This window comes from Zootoca vivipara, chromosome 8 (assembly GCF_965207765.1).
Source record: "Zootoca vivipara chromosome 8, rZooViv2.hap1.1, whole genome shotgun sequence".
NCBI lineage: Eukaryota > Metazoa > Chordata > Lepidosauria > Squamata > Lacertidae > Zootoca > Zootoca vivipara.
The window spans coordinates 20478341-20496331 of record NC_142591.1 but is presented as its reverse complement, the minus strand read 5'-3'; the positions used below and the strand labels follow the sequence as shown (position 1 = coordinate 20496331).

At 44.5% G+C, this 17991-nt stretch overlaps 1 protein-coding gene across 2 annotated transcripts in view; it reads left to right on the top strand.

Moving 5' to 3' along the window:
- The window catches only part of DROSHA (drosha ribonuclease III), a 78867-nt gene that overhangs the window by 23453 nt on the left and 37423 nt on the right, over positions 1-17991 (top strand). For both annotated transcript variants that reach the window (XM_035125178.3, XM_035125176.3), the window contains exons 14-21: positions 1512-1636; positions 4088-4187; positions 5910-6017; positions 6216-6323; positions 7392-7530; positions 9525-9585; positions 11419-11478; positions 15382-15481. In XM_035125178.3, coding sequence (XP_034981069.3) covers positions 1512-1636; positions 4088-4187; positions 5910-6017; positions 6216-6323; positions 7392-7530; positions 9525-9585; positions 11419-11478; positions 15382-15481 — 801 coding nt within the window. The remainder of the gene's footprint in view (positions 1-1511; positions 1637-4087; positions 4188-5909; positions 6018-6215; positions 6324-7391; positions 7531-9524; positions 9586-11418; positions 11479-15381; positions 15482-17991) is intronic.

Below are 17991 nucleotides of genomic sequence, written 5' to 3'. Positions count from 1 at the left end.
GTTCTCATTCGGCACAATAGGGAAAGATCAGGAGAGGCTTATGAGAGAGCTGTTTTATTGGCGTGTTTTGTAGTTATAGCTTTCTTTGTCAGTAATAAGTCAAGGAGGAAGGAGAAGAATAGTCACTGTTTGTTTGTTTGTCCTCTTTCTCGTTCCTTCCGTGACAAGGTCACATTTTAATTCCTACCAATAATAAATAGCAAGAGAGATATTTGTGTGGGGGGTTCTCTGTTTCTTTATATCCGAGCGAAGGCTAAACAAGCTCGGGAAGGAGAAGGGACGTCTTGCAGTACCTAACCTTTTAAATGTTTTTAGAATACCTTTAAATTCTGTGAAGTCCTTCACACACTTCAAGCAGTGCTTCTGCACACGCCCCTTTCATTGCCTACCTTGTCGCTCTAGAGTTTGGGTTGGTAGTGCAAGGAAAAGCTGAACGGAGTGTGGTATTTTTGTGTGACGGATTTATTTCCTCAGTTATATTCCTCCTTTTAGCTGTAACGAACCCTTAGCAATTCACTCTCGCTGTAAACACTTAGATGTGCAGCGTAAACAGTGGGATCAATCATTGGTAGATGGTTTTCCTGTTGTCTCTTGACTTTGCTTTTAACTCCAGGGAAGTTCTAAGTGGGAAAATCGTTGTCTGTGGTGTGTCTTATTGTATCCCATGCAGAGCTAGATAATCTTCCAACTTGCACACCCGTACTCTTCAGTGCCCTGGAGCAGATTTGGGAAGGATGTAGTACATATGGGGCGGGAGGAGGCAGGGAAAGCATTGGCGTAGCTTGGGGAGGGGCAGAGTGACAGTTGCCTCGGACGCAAAATTTTTAGAGGGCGCAAAATTCCAACCCCCAGTGCTGCCTCGATACAGTTGCGCACTTCCGTCTCTGGGCTCCCTTGAAAACGGCTTCTCCCTGAGAACCAGGGAGTGACCTCTCTAGACAACGGAATGACTCTTCTTATCTCTGCGGCTGTGATCTCCCAGGTGACGTGGTCATCATTAGGCGGTTGAATGGGCATGCGTAATCCATTCCCCTCCCTCCCACCACCCCGCTCTGTGCAGCCCCGGGCTCCGGCAACCCACGCTATGCCACTGGGGAAAGTCCTGTTGCATGCACAGAAATCCTTCAGCTGGCAAGGTGGCTGCATTTCATACAAGCCTAGGTGTGGTCATTCAACTCTCTCTTCCCCGCTAGTCCATAACAGGTCCGTTCAGGGGCTGTTAGTAGTGGTTAACGAATCAGGAGCCAGTCTCTGCAACATGTGCTCCCTCCTCCCTTACCCGCAGCTGGCTTGACTTCTCGTTTTACGAGGATTTGAAACTACGGTTGGGTTTCAGATTCGTTTCCCGAGCGGAAACGAGCCAGTGGAAGATGGAATGTGCCCCACTGTCTTCAGGGCCAGCTCTTCCTCTGCGTAGAGGCCGTTTTCGTAAAGTTACTGTATATATGCCTGCGATAGAGCCATTGTTACCTAAATTTAATTGTTTGATCTTTTCCCTCTGCTTGCTCCAGAAACCCAGCTCGGTTCGCATTGACCAATTGGATCGTGAGCAGTTCAACCCTGATGTGATTACTTTCCCCATTATTGTCCACTTTGGAATACGACCTGCTCAACTCAGTTATGCTGGAGACCCACAGTAAGCAATTATTGTCAAGCCTGGGGTTGAATGCAGTCTTAACAGCCTTGCTCTTGATGGGCAGGTGCAGAAGCAAATGCTTCTGCTAAAGCAGTTACGAACACCCACTGCGATAGTACTCTGGGGAATAGATGGAAAGGGTGGGGGAGGAAAAATCAGTAATTGTTCTGCGCTGCACAGTGAAATTCTGGACTCTGAAATGCTTTCTTTCCCCCCTTCTCTTAAGTGAAAACGTTTTGCTTTCTGCATTCCTTTAATTTTGTTTCAAAAGCATGCATGCCTTTTAAAATGAAATCCTTATATTGTAAACCGTAGACCATTTATCTTGAACCAGCACCAATTTCCCCTCTTAATTTCTGTGGGTTCCCTAAAGACTCAATTCCCTTATGTTTTGTGCATTGCATGATGGGTCATTAACATTGTTTTGTTCCCTGGGGAGTAATCTGCAAAATGTTTGGCTGTCAATTCACTGTTATCGTCTTAAGAACCATTTCCTTCTGCTCTCACATGGGCCAAGCAGTTGCCTTTGGCATGTCCATGACTGGGACATGAGCACTCTCCTTGTGTTCCCCAGTTGGGCTGGTCAAGATTTGGTTTTCAACTTTGCGGTTTATCACCAGCTAAACATTACGACACACTGATATATCACAATGTCTGAAATAATGATGGAACAACGTACAGTGGTACCTCGAGTTAAGAACTTAATTCGTTCTGGAGGTCCATTCTTAACCTGGGCAGCTGTCTATCAGCTCCACCTGCTAAGCAGGCTGAGACCCTACCTGCCTGCAGATTGTCTCGCCAGAGTGGTGCATGCTCTAGTTATCGCCCGCTTGGACTACTGCAATGCGCTCTACGTGGGGCTACCTTTGAAGGTGACCCGGAAACTACAACTAATCCAGAATACTGCAGCTAGACTAGTGACTGGGAGCGGCCGCCGAGACCACATAACGCCGGTCTTGAAAGACCTACATTGGCTCCCAGTACGTTTCCGAGCACAGTTCAAAATGTTGGTGCTGACCTTTAAAGCTCTAAATGGCCTTGGTCCAGTATACCTAAAGGAGCGTCTCCACCCCCATTGTTCTGCCCGGACACTGAGGTCCAGTACCAAGGGCCTTCTGGCGGTTCCCTCATTGCGAGAAGCCAAGTTGCAGGGAACCAGGCAGAGGGCCTTCTCGGTGGTGGCGCCCGCCCTGTGGAGCATCCTCCCATCAGGTGTCAAAGAGAAAAACAGCTACCAGATTTTTAGAAGACATCTGAAGGCAGCCCTGTTTAGGGAGGCTTTTAATGATTAATAGATTATTTTATTTCATTTTTCTGTTGGAAGCCGCCCAGAGTGGCTGGGGAAACCCAACCAGATGAGCGGGGTATAAATAATAAATTATTATTATTATTATTAACCTGAAACTGTTCTTAACCTGAGACACCACTTTAGCTAATAGGGGCCTCCCGCTGCCTCTGTGCCATTTCTGTTCTCATTGTGAAGCAAAGTTCTTAACCCGAGGTACTATTTCTGGGTTAGCGGAGTCTGTAACCTGAAGTGCCTGTAACCCAAGGTACCACTGTAGAGGTGAAGTGTAGGGCTAGACAATATCTGGTTTTCAGCTGTGAGATATCACCAGCTAAACATCATGATATGCTGATATATCACAATATCTGAAATAAGGATGGAGCTGGTTTTCAACTTCGTGACATATCCCCAGCTAAACATTGTGATATACAGATATATTACAATATCTAAAATTAGGATGGAGCTATGTAGATGCACTGGCTGGCTTCACCTTTCCCCCCACATTGCAATTTTTGCATAGTGCACACACATCCTGATTCACAATATATTGCCAGGTCAAAAACTACGAAACTGATATCATAATAGGGACTTCAACCCAGTTTGAGGCGATATATTGATATATCGCCCAGTCTTAATACTGAGGCCATCCTGGTAGCCAGTGATAGCCTTATCTTATCCTCTGTTAATTTTTCTAATGGCTGCCCAAGTTTCCCTCCATTACCATTCAAGCTTTTGCCCATCACTGCTGCATTTTGTTATAGCAAATCTCCCACCACCTTCCTTGATTCTTCCTGCAGCTCCTTGTAGTTCGCCTCACGTAGACACTGTCTCTTGTAAAGGGGGAAAAAAACCTGGTCTTGGGAACAGTCCAAATGCCCGAGTCCATGGGCTGTGATCCAAGCAATGATGTGTTCTTCCTTTTGTAAAGAAACAAGGCCTGTCAACCTTTGTTGAGCTGGAAGCGGAGCTGGGAAATGGTTGGCTATGCTCTCTTTTCAAGATAATGCCAGTTTCCATATAAGGATAGGAAAGGATTTCTTTCCAGTATGGACCTGAGAATTACTAGGCAGCCGTCTTAACTAAAAACAAAAAGGAAACGGATCAAGAGTGATTTATCTCCCATCCAACTTTTTATTATTATTATTATTATTTTTAATTCTCAGGTACCAAAAACTCTGGAAGAGTTATGTGAAATTGCGCCATCTGCTGGCTAACAGCCCCAAAGTGAAACAAGCGGATAAGCAGAAACTTGTGCAAAGAGAAGTATGCAGCTACTTTATTTCATTTTATTTTATTTCTGTCCTAATTTCTCTGTGTGTCTGTATACCATGTTTTGTTCCTTACATTGCTGTTGCCTTTGCTCAAACTTGAACCCTGAACCTTAGGCTGAAGAGGGTGTTGGAAAATATCGCCACGGTCCTTTGCAAATAGCACAGCGTCAATGCATCATTGCTTTGTTTCCAAAGCAATTTAGACCGTTGGCGTTTTAATTTATTCCTTTGCTCTGCCTCATGCTCTCTGCCACAGATTTTCAGATATAGGTTTTCCTTTTTTTCAACAACAGACCCAAGAGACAGGAGACGAGGGCTGGGCGATAATCTGGTTTTTGACATTGTGATATATCAGCAGCTTAATAGTGTGATATGCCGATATATCACGGTATCTGGAATGCATCCTGGCTGCCTCTTCTTCCACACTTTAGGGGAGCAAGAAGCAGCTGAAATACATGACCCAGCCCTACGAAGCCCCGATATTGCTCTGGCTCATGCAAACTGGAGGGGCGTATCTGCTCAGCTGGGGGTGGGGAGCAGTCTTCAGCTGAGCAACCCCCATTACTGCTCCATCTCATGCAAGGGGCAGGGGGCTTCCTCAAAGGTCCAGACGGTGTCTGCAGGCAATTTGAGCTGGCACAATGCATTGTCAGCTCAAATGGTCCGAAATGGGTATCGCGATCTGAACGCCAATTTATCAATATATCGGCCAGCTCTACAGAGGGCTGAGCTTCTGGAACGATGAATTTTTGGTGGATAGCCCTGGATCTGAGAGAAGCAAAAGAAGAGGCCTGCTGGATCAGGCCAAAGCCCATCAGATTCAGCATCCGGTTATCGCAGTGGCTAAACAGATACCTCTGGCAAACTTGCAGGCAGCACACGAGAGTGTCAGATTCTGGGATTCTTAAAGCATGCCGGACTTAGTGAAACTTGATCTGACACACCATGGCACTTTCTGTGTTGGTATGATCTTAAGCCTTTGAGGTGCTCTGCGTGGCTCCTGTCCACACCTCCAGTGTGTTATTTGCACAAACCTGGTAGTCATTTTCCCGGAACGTGGGAATGTGCCTTATATCAAGCTGGATTGTCGGTCCATCTTAGCACCATCTACAGTGGTACCTCTACTTACGAATAACTCTACTTACGAATGTTTCTACTTACGAATGGAGCTCCGTTCGCCATCTTGGATGCGGTTTAGATAGGATTTTTTCTACTTACGAATTTTTAGATAGGGTTGCTTCTCCTTACAATTTTTTTCTCCCAATGCATTCCTATGGGATTCGACTTACAATTTTTTTCGACTTACGAATTTGCGTTCGGAACGCATTAAATTTGCAAGTAGAGGTACCACTGTACATTGATCAGCAGCAGCTCTCTAGGTTTTCAAGACAGGAAACACTCAAGTTTGATACAAGCCAGGTTGGGAGGGGAAGAGCAGACCAGTATGGTATTGTTTTCACATGAGAAAGGTGTTTGAACTCGTTCCCAAGCACTAGGGCCCAAATGCCATTAGACTTCATGCATGGGAGTGGGCAGGTATTCTTGTTTTTCCCCCCAGCGTTTTTTGCTCCAATGTCCCAAGCAGCAAGCAAGAGAAGCCCCATTGACCCAAGACTCTCTTTTCTGAATGCACTTAGGGGCAATTTAGGTTGCTCTGCTGAGCTATCCCAGGTCAGGTCCTGCAGAGATAATCCCCCCTTTTTTTGCTTTAAAGGAAGCGCTGCAGAAGATTAGGCAGAAGAACACCATGCGTCGCGAAGTGACCGTCGAGCTGAGCAGCCAAGGATTCTGGAAAACGGGCATCCGCTCTGATGTCTGTCAGGTGAGTGGATACCCTTCTGTATTCCTAGTGAACGAAGTGTATGCATTTTATTTATTTGTGTAAAATCTGAGGTGTGTGGATGAGGTGGCTGGGCTAGGGGTGGCGAATGAGCGGATGTAACATGAAGTATGACTCTACTTGAAAAAACATAGGGCTAAAAGTTCCAGGTAAATAAATAATGGCAATTCTTTCTCCTAGCATGCCATGATGCTTCCTGTCTTGACTCATCACATTCGCTACCATCAATGTCTAATGCATCTGGATAAACTGATAGGATACATTTTTAAAGATCGCTGTTTATTGCAGGTAAGCAAATGCTGAAGGTCCCATGTGTTTGAAGTTGCATTGTGGTGGGGGGAAAGGGAGCAGGGAATAGATGCACTGGTAAGTTTGCATTAGCTTGTGGACGGCAGAGCCAGAGAACTGACCAGGCCAACCTGGAGATGGGGGCTGATGGAGGCAGCCAATCAGGGAGCCAAAGAATGAGTCGGAAGCACCGGCTGTTGGCATCATATTGTGCACAGAGGACCTTGTCAGGGTTGGAGCAGAGAGAGGGGCTGGATCTACACTGATCTGTAGAAACGCTTTAAAAAAAACAAAACCATATAGTGCTCAATGCCATTTCCCATTGCTCTACAGTGCCCTCTGGTGTCACATGTTTATAATGTATTTTTAACGTTTTAACTGACCCATGTAGATGAGTCTAGGTTGGAGGGGGGTCAATGAAAGGATGGAGAGGGGTGGAATATAAGGAGAAGGACGCAGGAGCTGTTTATGTTTATAAGGTGGAGGTAACCCAAGTATTCTAGATCTAGTCTACCTGCATTCCTGTGAATACGAAACAAAGGTATCAGACAATATGCCATTAAAGAGCAAAGATTTTATCATGCCTGATATTTTTGCATGGTTATTGGCTGCAGCAATTAGATCCTCACGTGCAATTTTCTGTTGTTTTTTTCTTATTACTGAGAGTCTTTCAAGTGAACAAATAGAGCAAAAATGGAAGTGTTGAAAAGTCTATGCCTTTTCCTTTCCCCCACAATATGCAGTTTCAATCTGAAATTTCAGAGCTCAGAAACTGCTTGCGCTCATGGAATTCTCTGTCATAAAACGTGCCCGGAACAATGGGAGTTTCGAACTCTGCCTCTTATCGTGACGGTTCCTGGACTATAAGTTGTCTTTGGAACTGAGTTGCAACGTTTAGCTATTGGCGCTTACTGACGTGGAGGACTTGAACAACTCAGGGTGGGGTAGTCCTGCGCTCCTACAATTTCACGGCAGCTGTCCGTTTTAAAGCTCTGCAGTGATTGGAATGAGCAGCGGACACTTACAGGACTTTTTTGTCTTTGCTTTGGGATTCTGCCGCGTTTACAGCTGGCCATGACTCACCCAAGCCATCACTTAAACTTCGGGATGAATCCAGACCACGCCAGAAATTCTTTGTCCAATTGCGGCATCCGCCAGCCCAAATATGGAGATAGGAAAGTTCACCATATGCATATGAGGAAAAAAGGTACGTTTTGCTGGTGTCGTGATTTTCCCCTCTCACTTCTTTCTCCTCGTCTATTTTACTTCCTTTCCTCTACTGTATATATCACCTTTCTTCCCTTGAGGAACCCATGGCATAATAATAATAATAATAATAATAATAATAATAATAATAATAATAATAATAATAATATTATATTACTTATACCCCACCCATCTAGCCGGGTTTCCCAAGCCACTTCCAACAGAATATAAAAAACATGATAAAACATTAAAAACTTCCCTAAACAGGGCTGTCTTCTAAAAGTCAGGTAGTTGTTTATTTCCTTGACATCTAATGGGAGGGCATTCCACAGGGTTGGCGCCACTACCAAGAAGGCCCTCTGCCTGGTTCCCTGTAGCTTCGCTTCTCGCAGTGAGGGAACAGCCAGAAGGCCCTCAGAGCTGGACCTCAGTGTCCGGGCTGAACGATGGGGGTGGAGATGCTCCTTCAGGTATACAATGGTACCTCGCAAGACGAAAATAATTCGTTCCGCGGGTCGAGCCATCTAACGAAAATTTTCGTCTTGCGGAAACAAATGGCAGACAGCAAAAAAAAAAATCGTCTAAAGAAAAATCCTCTTGCGAGACGCGGCCATAGAAAGCTTCACCTTGCGAGGCAACAAAGAACTGCTAGACGCTTTCCTCTAGCAAGTTTTTCACTGCGCGAGGCATTTGTCTTGCGAGGTACCACTGTACTTATGTGTCATGCATCCTGGTGCCAACAGGAGCCAGATCTGCTTAGTGAGCTTCAGCAAGGTGGCAGCCTTGCATGCCTTCACATGAGTCAGTTTCGCATGCTGCGTTCTCATCGCCCTAATGTCAATTGCTGTTCTACCACGAGGTGGCAAAAGGAGGCAGAGTTCTTGTGTTGCTTGCATGTAGAAATCTAGCCCAACAAGCCCAAGGGTTGGTGTTTTTTTTGTTGTTGTTGTTGTTGTTTTTTGCATAGTTCAGTCCCCATTATTTTACTGGGTGCAGGGTGGTTGTGTAAAGTAAATCCCATTGAATTCAATGGGGCATATTCCCAAGTTTGTGGAGTTAAGATGGTCATCTGAGTTGAATGGATAGTTTGCTTTAAAAAAAAGAGAGAGTGGAGACTTTCCAGACTAAAGTGTGGGCAGGATGGACTTTACACATAGTGAATGCCCAAAGCCAAAAAAGGTTGGGCAATAGCCAAACAGGGTTGGAACTGGAGAAATTGCAGCTGGATTTTGATTCTACAGAGGTACTTGGCTATTGGGATACAGCGGTAGCTATTGGGATACAAACCTATGTTATAAGCTTTTTTTTCCCTTTAAATTTTATTTATGCTTTTCAGGTTTATACATTTCACTAATTTCACAATCATTTTAACAATTCAAAATGACTTCCTTCCCCCTATTTCTCTAGTTCCTTAAATTTATTTTTAATATCTTCTGCATATCCAAATTAACTTAGTTTGCTCATTTATTAATCTCCTTTAAATACAAGGAGCAGGTTATACAAGTGCAGGTTATTACAATAATCCTACCAATGTTCTTATCTGTTTACAATTTATCTGCAAATACTCAATAAGCCATTTCCATTCTTTTATTAAAAGGTCCATAAGTTTTTGTATCCATTCTTCCTTTGCTGGGACTTATTCTTCTTTCCATTTTTGTGCGAGTAACATTCTTGCCGCTGTAGTAGCATACATGAATAAGTTTCTATACAGTTTAGGTAGCTCTGTCCCTATCATTCCCAAAAGAAAAGCTTCTGAGTTTGTTAGTTTTTACAAACGTTATTTTAAACATCCTTTTCAATTCATTATGTATCATTTCTCAGTAAGCTTTAACCTTGCTACAAACCTATGTCATAAGCTTGATCATTTACTGTTCAGATGACAATAAATAATTCACATTATTGGAGGGGTACTTTTGTGCTGAACCCTTAAAAGAAAACGTGCCTGTTTACACGGGGGTTACCTTTTAAATAACACCTGGTTTGTATTCCCCCCAGGCATAAACACCTTGATCAATATCATGTCACGTCTTGGACAAGATGATCCTACTCCTTCCAGGTACGCAAACAACATAATTTCTGGGTGGTACTTGTTGCAATTACAAGCTCGCTGTTCTACTGCAGCAAGTGGGATCGGAACAGAACTGCTAATGACAACAACAATAATAAATTTATTATTTATACCTCGCCCATCTGGCTGGGTTTCCCCAGCCGTTCTGGGCAGCTTTCAGATAGGAAGAACTGTGCATTACCAGCAACAGGATACATAGCTGCCAAGTACCCCGTTTTCCCCGGGAAACCCCCGTTTTTACTTACCTTTTCCCGGTGGTCCCCCGTATCACTTCGTCTCCCGTTTTTCTCCATTATTTTCTCCTGCCGGCAGCCTTTTTTTCTGATTTGCCCTTCTATGGGCACAAAAATGGCTGCCGCCGGCTTCAAAAGTAGCTTCTACGCATGACTGGAAGTGCATCGACACAACTTCCGGTGTCGCCCCGCCCATCTATGGGCACCAAAAATGGCCGACACCGGAAGTCGCGTTGACACACTTCCGGTCATGCGTAGAAGCTACTTTTGAAGCCGGCAGCGGCCATTTTTGGTGCCCATAGAAGGGCAAAGCGACACTGGAAGTTACGTCGACGCAACTTCCGGTGTCACACGGCTGCCGGTCCCGGATTCTGCAGTCCGGGACTTGGAAGGTAAGACAGGATATTGCAGTGGTGCATGGTCAGAACTGCTACCAGTCAACCTATTTGTGGCCTCTGCACCTTTCGCCTCGTTGCAGTAACGCAGGTGGCACTGCGGTCTAAACCACTGAGCCTCTTGGGCTTGCCGATCGGAAGGTTGGTGGCTCGAATCCCTGCGACGGGGTGAGCTCCCATTGCTTTGCCCCAGCTCCTGCCAGCCTAGCAGTTTGAAACCATACCAGTGCAAGTAGATAAATAGGCACTGCTGTAGTGGGAAGGTAAACGGCATTTCTGTGCGCTCTGGTTTCCTTCACTGTGTTCCATTGCGCCAGAAGCGGTTTAGCCATTACCGAGAAGGCCCTCTGCCTGGTTCCCTGTAACTTGGCTTCTCGCAGCGAGGGAACCGCCAAAAGGCCCTCGGTACTGGACCTCAGTGTCCGGGCAGAACGATGGGGGTGGAGACGCTCCTTCAGGTATACTGGTCATCTGGCTGGGTTTCCCCAGCTTTCAGTTGGGGGAAACTGTGCCTTTCCAGCAACAGGCTATTTATTGCAGTGTCGCACGGTTGGAACTGCTCCCAGTAAACCTCTCTGTGGCCTCTGCACTTTTTGCCTCTTTGCAGTAACCACCTGGAAGTCTGCTGATTTGTTAGTGATTTCTTTCTCACCTTAAGAACACACTCGGCTTGCCTGCTTTCCCGCAAATGCCCAAGCGCTCCCGGCAAGCCTCTTTCCGTGCCAGTGCCGAAAGAGCGTGCAGGATCAGGAGGGGGCACAATGCCGTAACAGAGGATGCAAACTCTCTGCGAGATGCTTTCTTTTTTCTTCTTGCAAGGCACTGTGCCAAAATCCTGTAGATGGCCTAGGAGGAGGCCTCTCTTTAAATCATCCAGGGTGATGGCAGGGCACGCGAATGCTGGTCTCAGCTTGCCATTGCACATCATTATCTTTTCCTTTGGTTAATAAGTTGACACAGAATTACGATCGGCCTTATTACCTTTCTGGCTGCCTGTGGTTTTTTGTGCCGCACAGAAGAAACCCAAATCTTCACTGTTGGGCATCGGAGGGTGGCGTGTTGAAGACCGAAAGCAGTGGGAGCCTAACTCTTTTTGCTTTACCGCCCCAAGGAATTGACCGGCTCTTGTTTATCCATCGCTAATTGCTCATATGGGTCACGTGTAACGATCCTTGCATTTTTTCTGTTTGCAGGATCAACCACAACGAACGCCTGGAATTTTTGGGAGATGCCGTGGTTGAATTTTTAACTAGGTGAGTATTGGGTTCACTCCCAATGCACCTTCTGCTATAAAATCATACCTTCCTCATTAAAAGAACATTTTTTTAAAAAAAAAAATCCCTGGTGGTTTGGGGCTATCATGCAGTTGAAAGGGTATTCTGCCAATTAAAACTCTGATGCCATTTATTTATTTTTGTTCTGAAACACCAAAGACCTCTGCTTTTTTAATAAAAAAAGTAGACATTCATGTGTCACTTCCAGTGTGCTAAACATGCCAAAAATCTGTATTTCTTCCATCTTCCTCGTATTCTTGCAAGCTAAATTGGCGTCATTACTGCTTTCTAGATGCGGAAGTGAGGCCCTTAGGGAATCAAGTCTTTTTTCTTTTCTTCCTTCCTTCCTTCCTTTCTTTTTCTTTTTTATAAAAAAATACTAATTTATTGGTTCTAGTTACAGGTAGGTAGCCGTGTTGGTCTGACGTAGTCGAAACAAAATAAAAAAAATTCCTTCCAGCAGCACCTTAAAGACCAACTAAGTTTTTTTATTTTGGTATGAGCTTTCGTGTGCATGCACACTTTTGGCTTTGTTGTTGTTCAAATAGGCCACACAAAAGTCTTTTTTTTAAAAAAGAAAAGAAACAAGAAGTAATTTAAATAGTGCTCAAAATGCTTCAAGCACGTTCCTGTCTGTATCTCAGTTCACTCAGGACTAAGCACAGAATTGAACCCAAATCCAATTCTAGATATTTTGTCATCAACTGGTACCTTTTACTCTCTAGTTGTTCAGCAGCCCCAAAAGGAGGTGGGGAAATGACTGGACTTTATCCTGTTAATGTGCCTCCTGGCAATTTTGTATGTCCAGGAGGAAGCTGACCTCACGCTGCATGCTCAGAATTCAAAGAGGTGACTGCTGGTGTTGAGAGCTGACTCTCCCAGTGATTTGCCTTCCACTTGTACCAATTTAGCAGGGCTTTTGCTAAAGCTGCTTCTCTTGCCTCGCCTTTGAGGCTGCTGAGGAAACGTAGGTGAGTCGATACTCCTCTTCCAGGTTGCGCTCTGATTTTTTTAAATTGAACAAAATTAATATACCGCTTGATAACAACAACAGCCCGTAAGCTTCCCCCCCCCAAAAATCTAAAACATTATCGGCTTTTAAAAAAACTAAAACAGCTAGAAACAAAGTAGTCAGATGATGAGTAAATGGCTGAAAAGAAATAAACCACATGTAACTTCTTGCGTAGCATACTTGCCTAAACAAAAATGTTTTAAGCAGGCACCAAAAGGAATACAGTGGAGGTGCCTGCCTGGTGTCAATAGAATTATAGAATTGTAGAGTTGGAAGGGACCCCAAGGGTCATCTAGTCCAACCCCATGCAATGCAGGAATCTCGGCTAAAGCATCCAAGACAGATGGCCATCCAACCTCTGCTTAAAAGCCTCCAAGAAGGAGAGTCCACAAGCTCCCAAGGGAGATTGTTCTACTGTTGACCAGCTCTTACCATCAGAAAATTCTTCCTAATGTTTAGTCAGAATCTCCTTTCTTGCAAATTGAAGCCATTGGTTCAAGTTCTACCCTCCAGAGCAGGAGAAAACAAGCTTGTCCCCTCTTCCATGTGGCAGCCCTTGAGAAATTTGAAGATGCCTATCGGACCATAGGTGGGGAATGCCAAAGCGTAGGTGCCGGCAGGCTTAAAGATGGATTTATTTCAAGTATTCACAGCGCCTTCCATTTCCGAACGCGCCTCGGAGGTCGGACAGCTTCCGCTGCGTGTTTTTCAATTTTCTGAGTTGAATTTGCAGACGGCCCTTTGCGCCTCGGTTTTCGAACGTTTCGGAAGTCTTCCGGAACGGATTATGTTCGAAAACCAAGGTTACACCGTAGATGCAAAAGGTTTTTGGTCTGCCAAATTCACATCCCCGCTGCAGCTCAGGAAGCTGCCTACGCCTCGTTTCTTCATTTTAAGTTTCATTCCCAGCCGAGGGCCTAAAGTGTAATACTCTGAGATGAAAAGCTGATGACTGTGTCCTGTCAGATGTAATTGAGAGTTGCTCATAACAGCTCTGGAGAATGGCTAGTCTAGGACCAAATGCTTCAAAGTTTATAGCCGGCAAATAAAAGGAATACATCATTTTGGAACGTGTCATCTTCCTGTCACGGAGCTCCTTCATCTTTCCGACTGTAATCTCAAGCAAAAAGTGTGTTTGCAAATAAACTTTGAATTCTCTCTCCCAAGTGTGGGGTTATTACTCATTAATCCCGACTTCATAATGGCGCACTTGGCGTTTTGCCTTTTGGTAGTTTGCAGTTTCGTGCTCGTGTATTTGGAATAAATCACTAACATATTCCCGGTTAATGAAAGGTGGCTTTCATTTTTCCTGCATAGGCTCTTCTCAGAAAGAAACAAAACAAAACAAAAAACCCGACAAAAATAATGTAAATTGACTTTTTATAGCCTAGCGAAAACAGCAGCCATTTCCTTGGTAAGTGTCATTTGTGACAGCAGGTAGCACCCAAAACTCCAGGGTGGGAGATTTGAAGCTCATTTCCAGATCTCAGGTGTGTCCGTTTGTAATGGGGAAAGTGGTCTACTTATTTAGAAAGAGGCTGCAAAAGTGTTAAGATGTTACAGAAGAAGAAAAGACAAAATGCCATCGGTGCCTTCTAACAACTACTTTGGGATGAGCGGCTTTTTGCTTTGTTTGGTTTGCATAAAACCCTATGTGGGCTTTTATCTCCGAAAATAGCAGGAGCTGAAGGAGGACAGATTTATTTAATGCTCAAAAACAAGCTCTCTGAGTACTTATATTTACGTAAACCTCCGCAGTGCATTTTTACACGTAATCTTTCTGAGGCTCGAAAATTGGCACTGTGAGCATAGAACTTTCCCGGATGCGATTTCTTCGTAGGGGCAGTTCTGGCAGCCAAAACGCCTCGGTCTTTGTACGAGTTTGCACAAAAGAAATAGTCTGCCACGTTGAAGTCAGTGGGGCCTGTATAGGATTGTGCCATGTGGCTGCAATCCTTTGCACAGTTATCTAGGAGGAAGTCTCATTGTTCTTAGCTGGATTTACTTCTGGGTGGCGCTGTGGTCTAAACCACTGAGCCTTGGGCTTGCTGATCGGAAGGTCAGCGGTTCAAATCCCTGCGACGGAGTGAGCTCCCATTGCTCCTGCCAACCTAGCAGTTCGAAAGCATGTCAAAGTGCAAGTAGATAAATAGGTACCGCTCCGGCGGGAAGGTGAACGGCGTTTCCGTGTGCTGCTCTGGTTTCACCAGAAGCAGCTTAGTCATGCTTGCCACATGACCCAGAAAAACTGTCTGCCAGTAAAGCGAGACGAGCGCTGTAACCCCAGAGTCGTTTGCGACCGAACTTAACTGTCAGGGGTCCTTTACCATTTTTTTAAAAAAAATCTAGGATGAACTCAGTGGAACTTGCTTTCCAGTGCTTCCACAGAAGTGTGGCCAAGATAACCAACTTAAAGGATGAACACAAAAAGGAGGCCGTCGACCTAGCTTTGTATTCAACTACACCTCACTCAAGAGTAGACCTGTTGAAATTAATGAAGCTAAATTAATCATGTCTCTTAATTTCACTGAGTCTGCTCTAATGACCGATACGACCCATAACTTAATTATCCTCCACATCAGATGTGGGGAAGCTATTGCCTTTCAGATATTGCTGAACTATAAATCCCACATTCCCTGCCTATCACCCTTGCTTGCGGGAGCTGATGGGAGTTGTAGTTCAGCAACAACTGGAGGACCACAGCTTCCCCCACTCCTGTGTCATATTAAGGACCAAAGTAAATGAATTTTTTTTGCCTCGTGGTGGTTTCTTGTGGGGAGAGGCAGTTGCTGAAATAACCTGTTAAGTGAGAGATCTCTGCCGTCGAGAGATTTACGGATTTTGATGTGCCTTTTCTCCTTTCTTCCCAGTGTTCATTTATACTACCTGTTTCCAAGTCTAGAGGAAGGAGGCTTAGCCACATATCGCACTGCCATCGTTCAGAACCAACATCTTGCCATGCTGGCCAAGGTAACTTAACAAAAAAAATATATATCACAGTTTGAATTGGCTTTGAATTGCCAATATGGATTCATTAAGTGAAGGTGGCCAATCCACACTTGTGTTTTTCTTGGGGTTGCACTGCAAACTCCTTGTAGACAGCAGAGCTTCCGAAGTTTTATACCTTATTAGAAACGGGACCCAACTGGGTGCACCTTGGAGTCAAGATATTTTGAGAAGCAGCCTCCAAATGAGTGGCCATAATTTGGGTTGGGGGCAGAAAATGCCGCTTTGTGCTTCTGAGGCCTTGCAGTGTACTACAACGACCCGTCTGGGTGGTGACCAATGTGCTTTAGATTTTATTTTATTTTAAAAATAGGAACTTAAACTAGGAGTTTAATCAGGAGCTTTCAGTGGGAGACGACTCGTACCAGCTATACTTCAGAATATACACAGAGCGTTTTCTTTTAGGCACAATTCACTTTACGTATGTCCCCTTTCAAACCCAACTTACGAAAGGGGCATCAACAACTCAATTGTTCCATCTATGTAACGTGGTAGAGAAAGTGGACCGGAGCAAATAGACAATGGAGGGGAAAAACAATAACAAAGCATTTGGCCCAGCATTATGGGTTTGTTTATTATTTATATAATTAAATAACGCCCCCCCCCCCCCGGCCCTGGTCTTCAGCCTAAAGACACGGGCTGACATAGTAATATATTTTAAAATGTCGTTTAAATATTGCGAGAGTTCTTGGAAAAAAATGAACTCATGCGGTCAGTTGGTCTTCCATTGGGAAAACTATTTATTTATACAATATGCCACATATATAGCCACCCAGAGTGGCTGAGGAAACCCAGCCAGATGGGCAGGATGATATTATTATTATTATTATTATTATTATTATTATTATTATTATTATTATATTATGTCATAGAACTGCAGAGTTGGAAGGAACCAGTAGGATTGTCTAATCCAGGCATAGGCAACCTTGGCTCTCCAGATGTTTTAGAACAGACATCCCCAAACTTCGGCCCTCCAGATGTTTTGGACTACAGTTCCCATCTTCCCCAACCACTGGTCCTGTTAACTAGGGATCATGGGAATTGTAGGCCAAAACATCTGGAGGGCCGCAGTTTGGGGATGCCTGTTTTAGAACTACAACTCCCATGATCCCTAGCTAACAGGGCCTGTGGTCAGGGGTCATAGGAGTTGTAGTTCCAAAACATCTGGAGCGCCAAGGTTGCCAAGCCTGGTCTAATCCAACCCCCTGCAATGCAGAAATTTTTTGCCCAACGTGGGGCTCGAACCCACGACCCTGAAATTAAGAGTGCCTCGTCCTCTGCCAACTCAGCTATGCCAAAATGGGATGCGTAACTCAGTCTGAGTTGATAGTTTAAAGAGGCTTGTAATTAAAAAAAATGGAGAGTGAAGAAAGTGGGAGAAAGACAAAAACGGTCATTGCACAGTAAAAGGATGCCAATGTGGCTTAAGGTTAAGGGTGGGCCTTTGTTCTGAAAAAGGCAACCTGCTTTTATCACAGGCTCGTGAAAGGAAACAATGGTTTTAAAGAACCTTGCAAAGCATTGCAGTCATGGCACGTTGGAAGGGAAGACCTGTTCGAAGCAGATCAGGTTGAGAAGGTCAGAACCGCCGCAATGGGTTTTGGCAATAGGAAAGTCATCCCTATTGGTGACAATGACTAATATTTCAGGCTTCAGAGGAAGCATACAAAGAGACTTCTCTTACCAATTAGCTGCCACAAGTTGACTGTTTTGCTGGTTTCGCACAGTTTAGTTGGTGGCATAATAATTTAGCCAATGCTTTCTGTCTTTCTTCCATGCTTCTCAATTTTAGATCTTTCTTTCTTTTTAAAAAAATAGAATCCAGACCTCTGTTTGTAACCCTCTCTTTTGTATGCTTAAAAATTGTTCCTCGCCAGTGCTGCTTCTGAACACAGCCATAAAGCAGAGCCTGCCTCGTATTTAAAACTACTGAAAGATTTAGGGATGTGCTGGATGCTGCTGAAAACATAGCAGTGACTTAGTTACTGCCCCAAGGGCTTACAATTGATCTTTCAATTTACTTTCCTTTAACCAGTGCCACTTAACGCTCCCAGAGATGCATAGTTCATGGACTCCCCTCCCTTTTATTTCTTGGGGACCTCAAAAGTCCCTCTCCTTCCATTTTAATTGTCCAATTGCTCACACTTGGTTGTTCTTTGCCCCAACAATGCCCATCCAAGCTTCACGTTTGCGGCATCATTCTCTGGACGTCTCTCGAGCCGTTAATATAAAGCAGGCAGGTTTGCATTTCCTCATGGTCTGGTCATCTCTATTTCTCTTTAACCTTCGGATTTATACGCCTCCAATTCAGCTACAAAAAGCTCTCGAGATAGAGGTGTCCCCCAAATCTTGTGGTCCGAAGTGGCACACCTTATTGAATTGCTTTTGCAGTCCAGAGAGTCTTGTTGTTGTTGTTGTTGTTGTTGTTGTTGTTAGTTTGCCTCCTGTTTGTTGCTTTAGCCGTGCAGAGAGAA